The sequence below is a fragment of the Juglans microcarpa x Juglans regia genome, chromosome 7D (genome assembly GCF_004785595.1).
Source record: "Juglans microcarpa x Juglans regia isolate MS1-56 chromosome 7D, Jm3101_v1.0, whole genome shotgun sequence".
Taxonomy (NCBI): Eukaryota; Viridiplantae; Streptophyta; class Magnoliopsida; order Fagales; family Juglandaceae; genus Juglans; species Juglans microcarpa x Juglans regia.
Window position 1 is genome coordinate 25,271,767 of NC_054606.1, and position 16,974 is coordinate 25,288,740.

Genomic DNA, 16,974 nt, shown 5'->3' on the forward strand with positions numbered 1-16,974 from the left:
CTGGTTTCTTGGAGTGCTAAGAAGCAACCCACTGTTTCTCGCTCCAGCTGTAAATCTGAGTATCGCGCTCTTGCAACTACTGCTGTTGAACTTCTTTGGCTCACCCATCTACTTCATGATCTCAAGGTTCCCATTTCACCAACGCCTATTCTCTTATGTGACAACAAAAGTGCGATCTTCTTAAGCTCCAATCGTGTTTCCCACAAACGGGCAAAATATGTTGAATTAGATTATCATTTTCTTCGAGAACTTGTTGTTGTTGGCAAACTTAGCACTTAATATGTGCCCTCTCATCTACAGGTTGCCGATCCTTTCACCAAAAGTGTTTCTTGACCTCTCTTCAAATTCTTTTGTACCAAGCTCCATGTTCATTCAAATCCGACATTCAACTTGCGAGAGGGTGTCAAGGATATGTTACCAACATAATCCTCGGCTTGATCTATTGTCCTTAATCTTAGGAGATTTATTTGTACAAATCAATTCTTTCCATTTCTGTTGTAATGAGTCTTTATACCTTTGATTTGTAATTATTCTAATTGACAATATATATAGAAGAAATACTCACCACGATTGAAGTGGTGACTTTGCTCAAACATTCACATCATGTGTTTTGTTTATCAAAAAAAAAAAAAAAAAAAATTCTTAGTAATAATAGTTTCTCAAGAAACATTCCATATATACCACGTATAAGATCTCACGAATTTGGAATATCTAGACCTGAAAATCAATTGTCTGGTGAAATACCAGCATCCCTAATTTAGAGTAGCAAACAATTAATAAACTCCATTGAGCAATACCATCAATAAGCGCTAGCACTCAACTTCAAAGCTTCGATGCCTGTACATATGAGGTGGGCAATCCTGGACTTTGTGGCTCCCCACTTCCCAAGTGTGGCCATGATCTTACAAGTAACAACAAAGACGATTTCGTCCCTAAAAGTGTTTCGAGACGATTTCGTTTCAAACTCATCCCAAAAAGTTTTTTCATGCGAAATTTATCATTTTCATTCAAAAATGTTCGAATGGATTTCTTTTAGACAAAAAAGTTTCATCCCTAATAGTCGTTCAAATGAAAAAAAAAAAAAAAACATTGGTCCCTAGTAATCGTTCAAATGCCACAATTTACAATTTTAACGGATTTTTTTTTTTTTTTTTTTGAAGAACTAGTTGCAATGGTAATTTGTGCAGATTAAAAAATGTCGAAAATAACCACTTGCGGCCAAGCATTTTGCGTCGAAAACAACTTTGGACGCAAAAAATTATATTTGTGCGGCAATAAAAGTCACCACAAAAAGAGTTTACTGTTCGACACAAAACCTTTCTGGTTTCAATTATTCTCGCCGGAAAACTTTTTTCTAGCAAAATGATCTCGCAGCAAATAATATTATATGTAAAATAAAAAATATATATATATATATATAACCATTTGTTGCCTTCACCTAGCTGCAAATAGTCATAAAATAAGGAAAAATTAATATAAAATCTTCATTACAAATTCTTAATATATCTAACAAATTAATTGACAGTCATCATGTTTACATAAAAATTATTAAGTGACAAGTCAAGAACAAACATGAGTTTTACAAATAAAATGAATATTTTCTTCAAGCATGCATAACACAACCCATTAATTACATAGCCTCGAAAGATGCAGAAAATACAAAATAATGAAAGGGGCCACGTATTTGTTTGAATTCATCATCTATTCAACAAATACTTATCTCTGAAAGCTGAATGTGGAGAAAAGAAAGGAAGAAAGAGATCAAACTTTTTGTCTTAAAAAGACTCGGTCGTAGCGTGAAGAAAGCGTCGTGCATCATGGAATGCTAACTTTCAAGGTGGATATATACAACGGGACCATCTAGCGGGATCCCCCAACGGGATCCCTATCATTTTCCTATATACAATTCCATGGTTTGATCACATGATTAATAGCTAATTAGATCATGATAGATTAACTGCTATACATTTAACGAGTATAAGTCAGTTTGTAAATATATATACATATAGACACAGGCATCTAGACGTACGTAGTACTCACTCATTCTAGGTCCAACACAATCACGACTTACATATCAAAAGGAACTTGAAATACAAAAAATTAAGCTAATTAAAATTTAGATTTCCCTAAATAATTGATGTGTTAAATCACCTAATATATAGCAGCAGCAGCAGTAATGAATTAATTTGTTGCCATTTGAGGTATTTGTATACTCAGCACTGCTTTAATTTTAAGATTTCTTAAATGTAATAAATAATAAGTTGAGATGATCTATAAATAATAATATTTTGTAAATTTTATTAAGATGTGTTTAAATGTAAATATATTGATATATCATGTATTTGAATGTATAAAATAGATTAAAATGAATTTTATTTTTTTTTATGAAAAGTTAAAAAGATAATAAATTTTATTAATAATTAATTTGAGATGAATTGAAATGAATTATTTTATTAATAAAGTTGATGTATTTTTTATTTTTCTATTTTTATTTTATTTTATATAAAAAACCCGAGTATTTATTGCACGTGTTATGAGGTGTCTTGAATTCTGATTGAACAGTGCAAATGTCATAGGTTCGCTCGAGCGGAGGTTCACTCAGCTCGAGCGAAGTCAAACAGAGAGCTTCGCTCGACATTCGCTCGACACTCAGCTCGAGCGAATTCAGACAGAGAGCTTCGCTCGACATTCGCTCGACATTCAGCTCGAGCGAATTCAGACAGAGAGCTTCGCTCAAGTATCGCTCGACATTCAGCTCGAGCAATATCCAAGTCAGAGAGCTTCGCTCGACCCTCGCTCGACACCCAGCTCGAGCGAGTTCAGGCAGAGAGTTTCGCTCGACTCTCGCACAACTGTTGGCTTGAGCGAAGTGCAGAATATCTACGTTCGCTCGACACTCGCTCGACGTTCGCTCGAGCCAATGTTCACAAAAGTGAATTCTCACTTTTCCTATAAATATCAAACGACGCCTCTTCTCTTCTAAGGACTTCAGAATTCATTTTTTGCTCTTGTTTAGTGTTTTCTTGAGAGAGAAGTCTAGAGAGAGTTTGAGAGATAACTTCCTTGTGAAGTTTTGTTGTATTGATCTGTACTCCATCTCTGTTGATAGTGAAATCTTCGATACCGACCCCACCAGTGGGCGTAGGCTCATTTTGAGTCGAACCACTTAATTCTTGGTGTTCTTTCTGTGTGATTGTCATCAATTTCTTTCGTTTAGTTCCGCTACTATACTTCATGTTAGTCTTAGCTACACTTATTCCCAACAAACTGGTATCAGAGCTTGGCTCAGGATCTGGAGGGATGGCTATGGCTAAGTTCGAAGTGGAGAAATTTGACGGTCAGAATAGTTTCAGTCTATGGCGCATCAAGATGAAGGCTTTACTGCGACAACAGGGCTTGTCAAAAGTATTAGAAGTCTCGGTATCTGAAGATTCTCCGGCTCCTTCGAAAGAAGAAGAAGAAAAGGTACACAGTACTATTCTTTTGTCACTATCTGATGGAGTTTTAAGAGAGGTTGCTGATGAGGAGACTGCAACTGGTCTCTGGTCGGCACTTGAGAATCTGTACATGAAGAGATCTCTCACTAACCAGTTGTATTTGAAACAACGGTTATACACTCTCAAAATGAAGGAAGGTACTCTTATTTCTGAACACCTAGATGAATTTAATAAAATCATTATGGATCTGAGGAACATAGATATTAAGCTTGAAGAAGAAGATCAAGCGTTAATTATTTTATGTTCATTACCCACATCTTTTGAGAACTTTGTGAATTCCATGTTGTATGGTAGAAATACAATTTCCTTGGTAGATGTAAAGTCTACTTTGAATTCTAAGGAGTTGAGGAATAAATTGAGTGTGAAGAACACTAATGAACAAGCTAGTGGCTTTTTTGTTAAGGGGTCTTCAAGCAGGGGTAGATCGAATGACAGGAGTTCAGAGAAGAATAAGGAAAAATCCAGGGGCAGTTCACAAACAACGGTTAGTAAGAAAAACATCAAATGTCATTACTGCCATAAGTTTGGTCACTACAAAAACGAGTGTCCAAAATTGAAAAACAGAGAGGACGGCACTAGTTCATCTAATGCCGTTAGTGTTGCTGATGATAGGTCTAACGACCTAGATCTTGTTCTAGCAATAAGCGACTCCAATAGTCGCTTTAGTGACAAGTGGGTCATGGACTCTGCTTGCACTTTCCATATGTGTCCCAAGAGGGACTGGTTCACTAACTATGAATCGGTCAACGGAGGTTCTGTTTTGTTAGGGAATGATATGGGTTGCAAAATTGCTGGAATTGGTTCAGTCAGAATCAAGATGTTTGATGGAATTGTCCGGACATTGTCAAATGTTTGACACATTCCAGATTTGAAAAAGAATCTTATTTCTTTGGGTACTCTTGATTCTCTGGACTACAAGTACACTGGTAAAGGTGGAGCTATCAGAGTCAGTAAGGGCTCTATGGTTGTGATGAAAGGAAATAAGACAAATGGTCTTTATTTCCTTCAGGGCTCTACAGTGACAGGTGCAGCTGCAGTGTCAGTCTCAGATGATCCAGATACAGATGTCACTCGTTTGTGGCATATGCGTTTGGGTCATATGAGTGAAAAGGGAATGTCAATTCTGAGTAAGCAGGATTTGTTATGTAATCAGAAGATAGGGAAACTGGATTTCTGTGAGCACTGTGTGTTTGGCAAACAGTGCAGGGTTCAGTTCTCTACAGGGGTTCACAGAACCAAAAGTTCTGTGGACTACATTCATTCTGATTTTTGGGGCCCATCTTCCGTCCCGTCAAAAGGTGGAGCTCAATATTTGCTTACGTTCATTGATGATTTCTCACGAAAGGTTTGGGTCTACTTTTTGAAGCAGAAAAGTGATGTATTTGTTAACTTCAAACAGTGGAAAGCTTTGATTGAAAATCAGACGGGCAAGAAAATCAAGCGACTTCGCACTGACAATGGTATGGAGTTCTGCGGAGGTGAGTTTGATGAATTCTGCAGAAATGAGGGTATTGCTAGACATCGTACAATTAGACATACTCCACAGCAAAATAGGGTAGCTGAACGGATGAACAGGACCCTCTTGGAGAGAGCTCGCAGCATGCTTTCTAATGCAGGCTTGGCTAAGGATTTCTGGGCTGAAGCAATCAACACGGCCTGTTACTTGGTCAATCGCTCTCCAGCCACAGCGATTGGTTTGAAGACTCCGAATGAGGTATGGTCTGATACTCCTGCTGATTATTCAAATTTGAAAGTTTTTGGTTGTCCTGCATATTTCCATGTTAATGATGGAAAACTTGAGCCAAGGGCAAAGAAGGGCATATTCATTGGGTATGCCAGTGGGGTGAAGGGATTCAGATTGTGGTGTACTGATCCTAAATCACCCAAGTTTGTAATCAGTAAGGATGTCACTTTTGATGAAAAATCCATGCTTAGTCCGAGGAAGGAGAATTCTGAGTCTACAGGACAAGAACAGGATGTTAGAAAGCAGGTGGAGTTTCAGGTGGAAGCATCACAAGGGCTGCCCAACGGCACCCAAGATCATGCTATTGAAGATGAGCATGATTCTGATTCAAGTAGCAGCGCACAAGGTGAGCAAGACTACAGTATAGCGACCGGTAGACAGAGGAGGCAGATTAGACCACCTCAGAGGTATGCTCATGCAGATATGGTTATGTATGCTCTTACTACGGCAGAGAATATTGTTGGTCAGGAACCTTCCAGTTATTCAGAAGCTGTCAAGAGCGTAGAATCTGCCCAGTGGTGCGCAGCTATGACTGAAGAGATTGAGTCTCTTCACAAAAACCAAACATGGGATTTGGTTCTGTTGCTAAAGAAGGTGAAGATTGTTGGCTGCAAATGGGTTTTCAAAAGAAAGGAGGGAATCCAGGGTGATACAGATGCAAGATACAAGGCACGCTTAGTTGCTAAGGGCTTCAGTCAGAGAGAAGGCATCGACTTCACTGAAGTCTTCTCTCCAGTGGTGAAACACAGTTCGATCAGATTGCTACTATCTTTAGTAGTATTGTATGACTTAGAGCTACAGCAACTTGATGTTAAAACAGCGTTCCTACATGGTGAACTTGAAGAGACCATTTACATGCATCAGCCAGAGGGATTCATTGTTGAAAACAAGGAAGATCATGTGCGCAGATTGAAGAAGTCTTTATATGGTTTGAAGCAGTCGCCAAGGCAATGGTATAAGCGGTTTGATTCCTTTATGATTGATCATGGTTATTTGAGAAGTAACTATGATAGTTGTGTTTATCATAAGGAATTATCTGATAAGTCTTTCATTTATTTGCTATTATATGTTGATGATATGCTTATTGCTGCTAGAAGCATATCTGACATAGGTTTGTTAAAGACCCAACTCAGAAATGAGTTTGAAATGAAAGACTTAGGTGCTGCGAAGAAGATTTTGGGAATGGAAATCTTCAAAGATAGGAAAGCTGGAAAGTTGTACTTGTCCCAGGGAATGTACATTGAAAAAGTGCTTCAGAGATTTGGGATGTTTGATTCCAAACCAGTAAGTACACCACTTGCTACGCACTTTAAACTTTCAGCTTGCCTATCTCCTCAGACAACTGAAGAGGAACAGTTCATGGCTAGTGTTCCTTATTCAAGTGCAGTTGGCAGCATCATGTATGCAATGGTTTGCACCCGTCCAGACATTTCACAGGCAGTGAGCGTAGTTAGCAGGTATATGGCTAACCCAGGTAAGACTCATTGGCAGGCTGTGAAATGGATACTCAGGTATCTGAGGGGAACCCTGAACTTTGGGTTAATATTTGATAGAGATGTCGATCTCAGTTCCAAAGTTATTGGTTTTGTTGATTCAGATTATGCTGGAGACTTAGATAAAAGAAGATCATTGACAGGTTATGTTTTCACTCTGTGTGGGTCAGCTATCAGTTGGAAAGCAATACTACAATCCACTGTTGCTTTATCAACTACCGAGGCAGAGTACATGGCAGCAGCAGAGGCTGTTAAGGAGGCCATTTGGTTGAAAGGCTTGGTCAATGATTTGGGTTTACAACAAGATGGGATCTCAGTATTCTGTGACAGTCAGAGTGTAATATATTTGACCAAAAATCAAATGTATCATGAAAGAACAAAGCACATTGATGCCAGGTACCATTTTCTCAAAGAGATTGTTATAGAGGGTGCTATACAGATTCTGAAGATTGCTACTATAGAGAATCCAGCAGATATGATGACTAAGCCAGTTGCAGTATACAAGTTCAAACTTTGTTTGGACTTGATTGGTGTTCGCATTTTGTTATTCCCGTAAGGGATTTGGTGGTGGGGATTGGTTTTGTGGTCGGAGGTTTTTTGTGTTTTGGCAGAGTTCAAGCCAAAGTGGAGATTTGTTATGAGGTGTCTTGAATTCTGATTGAACAGTGCAAATGTCGTAGGTTCGCTCGAGCGGAGGTTCACTCAGCTCGAGCGAAGTCAGACAGAGAGCTTCGCTCAACATTCGCTCGACACTCAGCTCGAGCGAATTCAGACAGAGAGCTTCGCTCGACATTCGCTCTACATTCAGCTCGAGCGAATTCAGACAGAGAGCTTCGCTCAAGTATCGCTCGACATTCAGCTCGAGCAATATCCAAGTCAGAGAGCTTCGCTCGACCCTCGCTCGACACCCAGCTCGAGCGAGTTCAGGCAGAGAGCTTCGCTCGACTCTCGCACAACTGTTGGCTTGAGCGAAGTGCAGAATATCTACGTTCGCTCGACACTCGCTCGACGTTCGCTCGAGCCAATGTTCACAAAAGTGAATTCTCACTTTTCCTATAAATATCAAACGACGCCTCTTCTCTTCTAAGGACTTCAGAATTCATTTTTTGCTCTTGTTTAGTGTTTTCTTGAGAGAGAAGTCTAGAGAGAGTTTGAGAGATAACTTCCTTGTGAAGTTTTGTTGTATTGATCTGTACTCCATCTCTGTTGATAGTGAAATCTTCGATACCGACCCCACCAGTGGACGTAGGCTCATTTTGAGTCGAACCACTTAATTCTTGGTGTTCTTTCTGTGTGATTGTCATTAATTTCTTTCGTTTAATTCTGCTACTATACTTCGTGTTAGTCTTAGCTACACTTATTCCCAACAGCACGAACCACTTGCAAGAGTAGTACGTACTTGGCATATATCAAGTTGACAATATGTCCCATCTAAAGACATAAAAAAGCACTGTCTGATTGATATCGACATATAGATAATGATTCTCAAAATTCAAGTTAACGTGGAGTTGTACGTTGGTTATGCCATTTTATTTTATACATCAAGAGAGTGAACGAGAAGAACTTCATTTTCTATTCTTTCTTTTTATCTGTTTTTTCTTTCAACAATGATGGCAATAAATAACCCATGAGTATGCTTCTACTGGTATGCGTACCTACGAAGCAGAAGAAACAGGCCGGAGTCTATCCCTCAGAATTATCTCCTGATGATCCTCACCGGCTTGTTCCTCTTTTTCAGCATCTGCTCTGCAAATCCGCATGTATGCAACCAGAAAGACCGCAACTCTCTCTTGTCCCTACCTTTTAATACCTCAGCTTCCCCTTCTTTAAATTGGTCTGCCACTCATTGTTGCCATTGGGAAGGTATTTCTTGTGATCATAAAGGTCGGGTCACTCATATTTCGTTACCCTCTAAGGGTCTCGAAGGGAGTGTGTCTCCATTTCTTGGAAACCTCACAAGCCTCTCTCACCTCAATCTCTCCCATAATTCACTTTCAGATTCTCTTCCCCCGGATTCTTCTCATCCTTGAATCAACTCGAGGTCCTTGATCTGAGCCACAACCATCTAGTTGGAGATATCATTGTTATTTTCATCTAATGGATCATGGCCTGCCTCCATTCAAACAATAGACATTTCTAACAATGAATTCAATGGGTGGATCCAATCCGCATTTCTCCAACAAGCATGGAACTTGACCGAGCTCAAGGTCTGCAATAATAGTTTCGAAGGGCCTATTCCTTCCTCTCCTTGCATCAATTATTCCAACCTCAGGCTCCTTGATTTCTCCGGCAATAATCACAGTGGCGAAATTCCTCGTGGGTTAGGAGGATGCTCCAAACTAAAGATTTTCCGAGCAGGTTTTAACTCTCTCACAAAATTTCTTCCACATGACATGTATAGTGCAACAGCACTAGAAGAAATCTCCATACCTTCCAATTATCTTTCAGGATCCATCAACGATGGCATTGTCAACCTTACCAAGCTCTCCAACCTCGAGTTAAATGACAATAAATTGGGTGGCAAGCTTCCACTGGATTTTACAAAGCTTTCCAACTTAAAGCACCTGCACCTTCGAAATAACTTCCTCACAGGTTCTTTGCCCCCGTCATTGATGAATTGCACTAATCTTATCCAATTAGATTTACGAAATAATTCTTTTGAAGGAAACATCTCCAACCTTAATTTATCCAGTCTTCAACAACTCACCATACTTGACCTGGGGTTTAACAACTTCACCGGAAATTTCCCACCGAGCCTTCTCTCATGCATGTCCCTAAGAGGAATTCGAATTTCCCATAATCGATTAGAGGGAGAAATCCCGCCTGAGGTGGCTCAATTGAGACATTTATCTTTCCTCTCAGTTAGTTTCAATAGGCTAACTAATTTCACAAGTGCAATCAAGATTCTGATGCATTGCAAGAGGCTTGATATTGTTCTTATGGCTCACAATTTCCTACGGGAGACGATTTCAAATGACGACATCAATATGCAGTTTGCTTCTAATGGATTCAAAAATCTTCGATTTTTGGATCTTAGTGAGTGCCAACTGACCGGTCAGTTTCCCATATGGATATCTAAGCTTAAGAAGCTAGAAATCCTAAATCTAAATACCAATCGTATCACAGGTCCAATTCCTGGTTGGTTGCCAATCCTTCCAAGACTTATCTCTTTACAATTGTCTGATAACCTCATTTCTGGTGAATTCCCAAAGGAACTTTGTGCATTGCCAGCACTAGTATCAGCACAGTATCTAGGAGAAAATAGCTCTTTTCTTTTACAAATTTTTAACGTAAACATGAATCGTTGGCTTCACGAGTACAACTCCATCAACAACTGGAAGCCAAATATAGTCCTTAGAAACAATAGTCTCATTGGCCACATTCCTGTAGAGATAGCACGTTTGAAGCAACTTCGTACATTGGACCTTAGCCATAACAGCTTCTCAGGCAACATTCCAAGCCAAATGATCTGGTCTTTTATGGCTTGCTTCTTTGTTGTTTGTTTTCATATCGCCTTGATCTGTCACTGGTAATTCTAATATTTCTATCGGATTAAGAAAAAAAAACAAAATTGTTAACATTAACCATTTGCTTTCCTCAATCCCATATTTCATGAAAGCATGCATATTTGAATCTTTTGATTCATAAGTTTCTAACCTAATTAATGCCATACCATGTGAAAAATCTTACTTAAATGTGTAATAATTTGGACAATTTTTCGATGTAGTCTTAATTGCAGAGTCTAGGGTGAAAAAAGGGTATATGTGACAAGATATATAAACATGATGCAGCCATGTGGAAAATGCTTGATTGATTACTTGAAAGATATGGTACGTTATGATCATGTAGTGTTTAAGTTACATAAGCATGTACAAATTTTTTACCTTATAGTACAGTAAAATGTGCAGCATATATACAATTATAATGATCAGAGAAATTGAATTATGGGGTATGAAATGAAATCTTGGTTATTTTGTTGGTAGTACCGTTTAAGAGTTGTAAAACTCACAACTTCTATATCTTGTAAGAGGCCGAGTTAGAGGATTTATGTAGGGTTGCAACCAAAATCAACACTTCTATGGAAAACCAAACAATACCCGAACCAAAATCTAAAAATATACCCAAATTGATATATATATATATATATATATATATATAATTTAAAAAAAAAACAAAAAGAAGCAACATCAGTGGATCAACTACCGAGATCCAAACCAACATCGAAGACGAAAGGGAGGAATTAAGCCGGGTGAAAAATAAGGAGGCAAGGCCGGGGAGGAGGGAAGCAGCGGAGAATGAAAGAAGAATATATTGAGAATAGAAAGATTAAGTAATGACCAATATTGAGAACAATTTAGTCTCAAAATGTACGTTTTTTTGTCAGTACCTCTTTTTTCTTAGGCAAGTCGAGTAAGGACATGAGTTTCAAAATATAAGTGTGAGAAGATTTCTTCCATGAAGATTTTTCGAATTTTGTCGGTTTTGCTTTCACCAGACGCCTAATGACTTTTCCTGCGCAGAACACAAACAAGATTTTTAATGATGTTCTATTTTCTGTGAACAACACAAACCGGCCATGATTTAATGTGTCAAATAGAACATCATGATCAATACAGTCATTCAAGACGTTTTGAACCATTCAAGTTTTTATATATATGGTCAGTTCAGTTCTTATTAGCTTTACATCAACATTCAACATCATTCAAGTTGATATATATGGTCAAGTTTTTAAACCATTCAAGCTTTTGAGCCATTCAAGATCGTGATATATATGAACCATTCACTTCTAATTATTAGTTTCAAAATGTTCTAGATTACATTTAGAGTCATGTTATATACAGTTATAGAGTGCGCAAGTACCGTGCAATCGTTTTAAAAAATAGTAAAGTCTACTATTAAAAAGAAAAAAAAAATCATAAATCTCGTATTTATTCATTTTTTTTAAGGAATTATGTGGCGCTTGCGCATTTTACAATTACAAATATCATTTCTCTTACATTTAATTCGATCTCAACCGTGGAACAATAAGGTTTGACATCAATCTTCAGTGCCTTTCATTCAAAGAGATCCAAGGTTTTGATCTCTCTGAATATCTTCCATCTATGTTGATCCAAATTGAACGCTCAGTTCAAAGATTTGAGAATCTTTTTAGTAGTGATTACAAGCTCACATCCAGGCCAACAACTTGGCCGGTTTAAAGGAAACGACGTCGTTTTGGTAAGTTGTAAAGTCTTTCTTCTTCCTCCCCTCCCAATCGGTTTCTTCTTCCTTCAGTTTCTCTCCTCCCCATTCTCTCTCACGCACTCTGTTTCTCCCTCTCCTTTCACCCAGCAGTTTCTTTGTGCGAGAGGCCCCATAGTTGGTTTCTAGGGCTTCAATTGACGACGGTCACTCCTCCCCGTCGTGCAACACCACCGCTACGATGAGCTTCATCGCCGATTTCCCTCTTCACACAGGTAAATTCCCCGTACGTTCTTCATCTCTCTCTGTGCCCACGATGCACTATGCTCGCCAATTTTTCACATTATCTTTTTCACACGCAGTTTATTCTCATTTTCCTCGCCCCTCTCTTGTGATTTGTGAGTCTACCGTCCCCTGCTCTGTGGGTTGTGTCGCCTACAAGTTCCTCGCCGGATTTTTGTTGAAACGACGGTAAGCATCTCAGTTTCTCTCACTCTAGATTTTCAGATGAGAACTGCTACAACACAAAAAGATTACACAAAGTAAACTCACAAACTGACGTGACTTCATCAGTTTGTGGGTTTATTTTGTATAATCTCTTCGTGGTTAAAGTATTTTCCTTTTCAGATCGCTCTCACTTCGTTATCTGTTTTCAATTCCATTGTGGTTTTGTGGCTATCATAGCAAGTCTCTAGGTTTTTCCCACTCATCTCTATTTTGGTTCCAGCCACCGTGCCCCACCGTGTGTGACCAAGCCGTACGTCGTCGCCTCTGTTCGTGGGCTCCATTGTCGTAGCCGTAGTCCCCGTCCCACATCAGAGTGAGCGTTTCCCTCTCTTGGTTCATGGTTCTCTGTCTCACGTACTCCTTTCCTTCTAACCCCTTGATTTTCTCTTCTACAGACGCCTCCTCTTAATCTAGGTTTTAGGCCGCAGTCAACATGGACATCGGAGTCTACAGGCACCTCTCACCGGCTCCAAGGCATGCCCTAATCGATTATATTACATTTTTGGGTGTTGATTCCACCGTGCGATTATCCCCCCAAATTTTTAAATTTAATTTCTAATTGAATTGTTGAATACCAATCACAAGGTAGTAATCCTACACTAGGCAGCGTAGTTTAACCACGAAACCAATCGATCTCCACTCCAGGACTAGGAAAGGTACATGCGAGTTTTAGCGGCGTAATTGTCGCTTATGTTATTGTGTGACTTGGTTGTTGGTGCTTACTAGAAGGTTCTACGTCTATATTCGTGTATTTGAAATTGTAGATGCTATTGAACTTATAACTTTTGTGGTTCAAGCTCGTGGAATGTGTGGCTGTCCGGGGTTAATATGTGGCTGTTTGGGTCAATATGTGACTGGTTGGGTTGACACATGGTTGTTTGGGTTGACATGTGGCTGTTGGTTTTATGAGTGTGGTTGTTCGGGCTGTTATATGTGGCTGGTTGGGTTGTTTTAATTGCTGGAAAATGTGGTTGCTTTTGCTTGAAGTGTGTGTGACGAATTAATTATGGCTGTTTGGGTTAATTGACTTGCCGAGAGTGAGTTGGTTGGCTTGAAATTGCGGTGGTTTTGCTTATGGGTGTGTGATGAATTAATTAATAATTGTGGGCTTGCGTTAATCTGTCATTAGAATCGGGTAGATGCTATTAGTTGGATAGGTTTGGTGCTTATGTAGGTTATTAATATATCAATGCATGTTCTCAAGTATAGGTGTTGGGATTGCCAGAGTTCAAACTCAAAGATTTAGACAATACATTGGAAGAGATAGGTAAGCGGTGCTCCTATGCTAGACTTTGCCTAAACTTTGACTGAAGTTGATTTTTTTTCTAAAATGTGCATATTTGGTTATGAAACGTTAGAAAAAAAAATCTTAGTCATTTTTTTCTGCATTTCTTGTTATCTGAACATGTATTGAAAAATTTTCTGTTATGATTGGTGTAGATATGAGCATTTTTGCCACGTTGTTTCTTAACTGTATAAAAGAGCGAATCTGAAATTCTATACTTTTGCATACAATTTATGTGATTTATATCTGCTTAGCACTTAGTTTTGATATGAAATATTGCATATGAAAAACCTTTAGCATGACTCTGTTTCTGCTTCCGTCCAGACCTTACCATGGGTGTAAAATTGTGGCCTCTATTTGTGTATGTACCAACTCTTCTATTTCTGGTGCACCTATTTTGGAAACAAAGTGATTTTCTGCGTGGTATTTTTTGTGTGCACACTCGGGGCTACGAGAATAATAAAGGAAAAATTCATATTTTGTTTCTGCTCGATTAGCCGCGGGGATTTGCACAATCCTACCATAGGGGTTAAACATGGAACACATTATGTTGTTCTATTAGGTTTATGCCAAAAGATTTTATAAATTTTAGTGCTGTAAATAAAAGTTTCCCTTGAAGTTCGCTCTGAGCATATTTGATAATATGTTTTGTTTTGCATTCTATACTTGCTCATGTTTACATACTAGTATATGTTCACTACTTATTGAGTTGTTGATAACTCACCCCTTATCTCTAGATAATTTTGATGATGTTAATGAGAATCAAGATTAGAAAGCAGGGGCAGGGTTTAGTTGAGGATTTATTATTGACTACCTAAGTGTACTGTAATTATGAGTGGAATTTATTTAGTGTAGATGATATTTTCATTATGTTAATCTGATTAACTTGAGATTGATGTTATTTTGGAGAATTTGTAGAGTTATTAATTTATCTTGTTGGATTAGTCATTGAAAACCTTGCAAAGGATTGTATATTTGTTTGGTTAAAATGAATTTATGTTTATGGAGTCTTTGAAAATTATATTTGTATGATTGGGAGATAATTTTAGGTGGCAAGTAGTAATTCTCCGATCCCTCTGGATACAGATTGTTTGGTGCCAAGACTTCCGATCCTGTAAAAGAGATCTGGACAGTGTTGGTAACAGCTAGAAAGAGACATGAGGTTGCTGTAATGGGTGGTTCTCCCAAATTGGGACTAGCCATGGTCAATGAAGGCACTTCCAGCAGATTGTACCTAAATGAATAGAGAATTTATTGAAAAAGAAATTAGCTCAAATAGAGAATGCAGTTTCTTGATTAGCTAAAATTAAAGAAAATATTGTTTGGAGATGCCTTGAGCATTCACATCTAATCAAAATTTTTCCTAAATTTTAGCTAAAATTCTGTCTAAAATTTTACTCATCTTTCTAAAACTTTCTACATGTCATTCTCTATTCCATTAAAATAATTTTTCTATATTCTTTCTTTATTATTATTTTCTCTCACTTTCCTTTACGATATAACTACTCACTTTTTTATTTTATATTTTCTTTCTTTCTGAACTATAACTCTGAATATTTTAAACAAAAATTTAAATTATTCTTTTTCTTGATAATATTTTCAAAATTATTACATTTTTAAGAATAATAGAACTTTTTCCAAAATCATTTTTTCCAACGGTTAAATTTTAAAAAATTATTAGGGAATTTAAATATATAATTCTATTTGAAATTTAAAATGTAGATAATTACATAATTATTTAGAAACTGAAATCGTATATAGCAATATGGAAATGAGTGTTTTTTAATAAAAATTAGTTAAATGTTTGGTAAAAATGACTTTATTTACTATTGAATGATATAAAAATATAATCTGCCTCACATTAACAAAAATAAGAAATTTTGATTTTTATGATATTGTTTTTAGTTTGATTATATGGTAGGAATAATAAATATATCTAAATATATTATTAATTTGGAAAAAAAATCAAAAGAATGATTTAGGATTGTTAGGGTGCATTAATTTGGGGAGCAACAGTACTAATCCTAAAATCAAAACTTAGTTTGGGAAGTCCGCCATAGTCCACTTTTCTTCACTTCTCATAATTTTTTCCCTATAATTTGGCTCAGGTGCACTTATTGGGAGACGAATGTGAATGCTCATAGGCTTTTAGCTATCTATTATGAAGTGAAGTGTGTCATCCTCTTAGAGCACTCACAAGGATTTCTTCATTTTATTCTTTAAAATATATTATCAAAATCTATTTTTTCTATTTTATGTACTGATTTTTATAATATATTAGACATTAGTTTATTTATTTTTTCTCTAAATTATTTAAATATTTTTGTTTTAACATTTTTTAGTCATTTCAAATATTTCCTCTAATTGCTAATAATATCTTTATATTTTTAATATTTACAATATCTCCCCATATCTCAAACCCTCCCTCATCTCTCACAAAACTCTAAATCGAAGCAACTTGTTTCCGTTTCAAATAGCTTTGCTTGCTGCCATTTTAACCCAAATCTCATAAACAAAACCTTCTTTGATTCAAGTGAAGAACGCAAAAGTTAAACCTTAATACCCTTTTCGGAAGAGCTAATCAGACCCTGAAACTAAGAGGGAAAAAATCAACAAATTGAGAAAAGAAATTATACGAGACAGTCTCTATAATTTTGGGGTGTTCGGAGAGAGGACAAAAGAGAGGATTTTGTTACTTCCAGTGTCGGTATTGCCAGATGAAAACGAGGCAGCCATTTTTTCTACGAGAGAAAACTCGATGATGAAATCGATGAACAACAGATTCAGTTTTACTAGAGGACAAGATGGCGCCAAACGAAACATGGGCTGAAATCAAACTAGGCAAAACAAAAGCAACAATGAAAGAAGAACTGGAGGAGAGAGAAATGAATTAAACATAATGTTAATTAAAATAAACATAGTTTGTTTTCGTATATGAGATGAGATGAATTAAGATAAAAATTTAAAATTGAATAAAATATTGTTAAAATATATTTTTTTAATAATATTATTATTTTGAGATTTGAAAATGTTGAATAGTTTATTTTATTTTATATGAAAATTTAAAAAAGTTGTAATGATTAAGTGAGATAAAATGAGATGAGAAGTATTGTAAAAACAAACGAGATATTAGAGGTGTGAACGGTATCAACTAAATGCAGCGGGATCGCTATAGCTATTTGGAAAATAAATATGAAATACATAATCGGTTGAATGACACTTTTGAGCTATTTTCTTTAAATTTTACAAAAATATAAATTTTACATA

The 16,974-nt window shown here is 37.0% G+C and overlaps 2 protein-coding genes across 4 annotated transcripts; both read left to right on the forward strand.

Moving 5' to 3' along the window:
* The first annotated feature begins 9,127 nt into the window (after nt 1-9,127).
* On the forward strand, nt 9,128-10,267 carry LOC121238247 (receptor-like protein 3). Its single transcript, XM_041135076.1, has one exon. The coding sequence runs from the start codon at nt 9,128-9,130 to the stop codon at nt 10,265-10,267; it is 1,140 nt and encodes a 379-aa protein (XP_040991010.1).
* Nucleotides 10,268-11,977: 1,710 nt separating this feature from the next.
* On the forward strand, nt 11,978-15,108 carry LOC121239397. Of its 3 annotated transcripts, XM_041136653.1 has the most exons (7): nt 11,979-12,190; nt 12,278-12,386; nt 12,643-12,733; nt 12,818-12,896; nt 13,632-13,689; nt 14,032-14,060; nt 14,820-15,108. In XM_041136653.1, exons 1-7 carry the CDS (start codon nt 12,157-12,159, stop codon nt 14,951-14,953), a joined length of 534 nt encoding a protein of 177 aa, XP_040992587.1. In that variant the 5' UTR covers nt 11,979-12,156; the 3' UTR covers nt 14,954-15,108. The 3 variants fall into 3 exon arrangements, 1 of the variants encoding a protein (XP_040992587.1); XR_005935298.1 differs by lacking the exon at nt 14,032-14,060 and having other exon boundaries at nt 11,978-12,190; nt 12,643-12,735; nt 12,837-13,689; nt 14,831-15,108; XR_005935299.1 differs by lacking the exons at nt 14,032-14,060; nt 14,820-15,108 and having other exon boundaries at nt 12,643-12,735; nt 12,837-13,078; nt 13,627-13,832.
* The last annotated feature ends 1,866 nt before the right edge of the window (nt 15,109-16,974 follow it).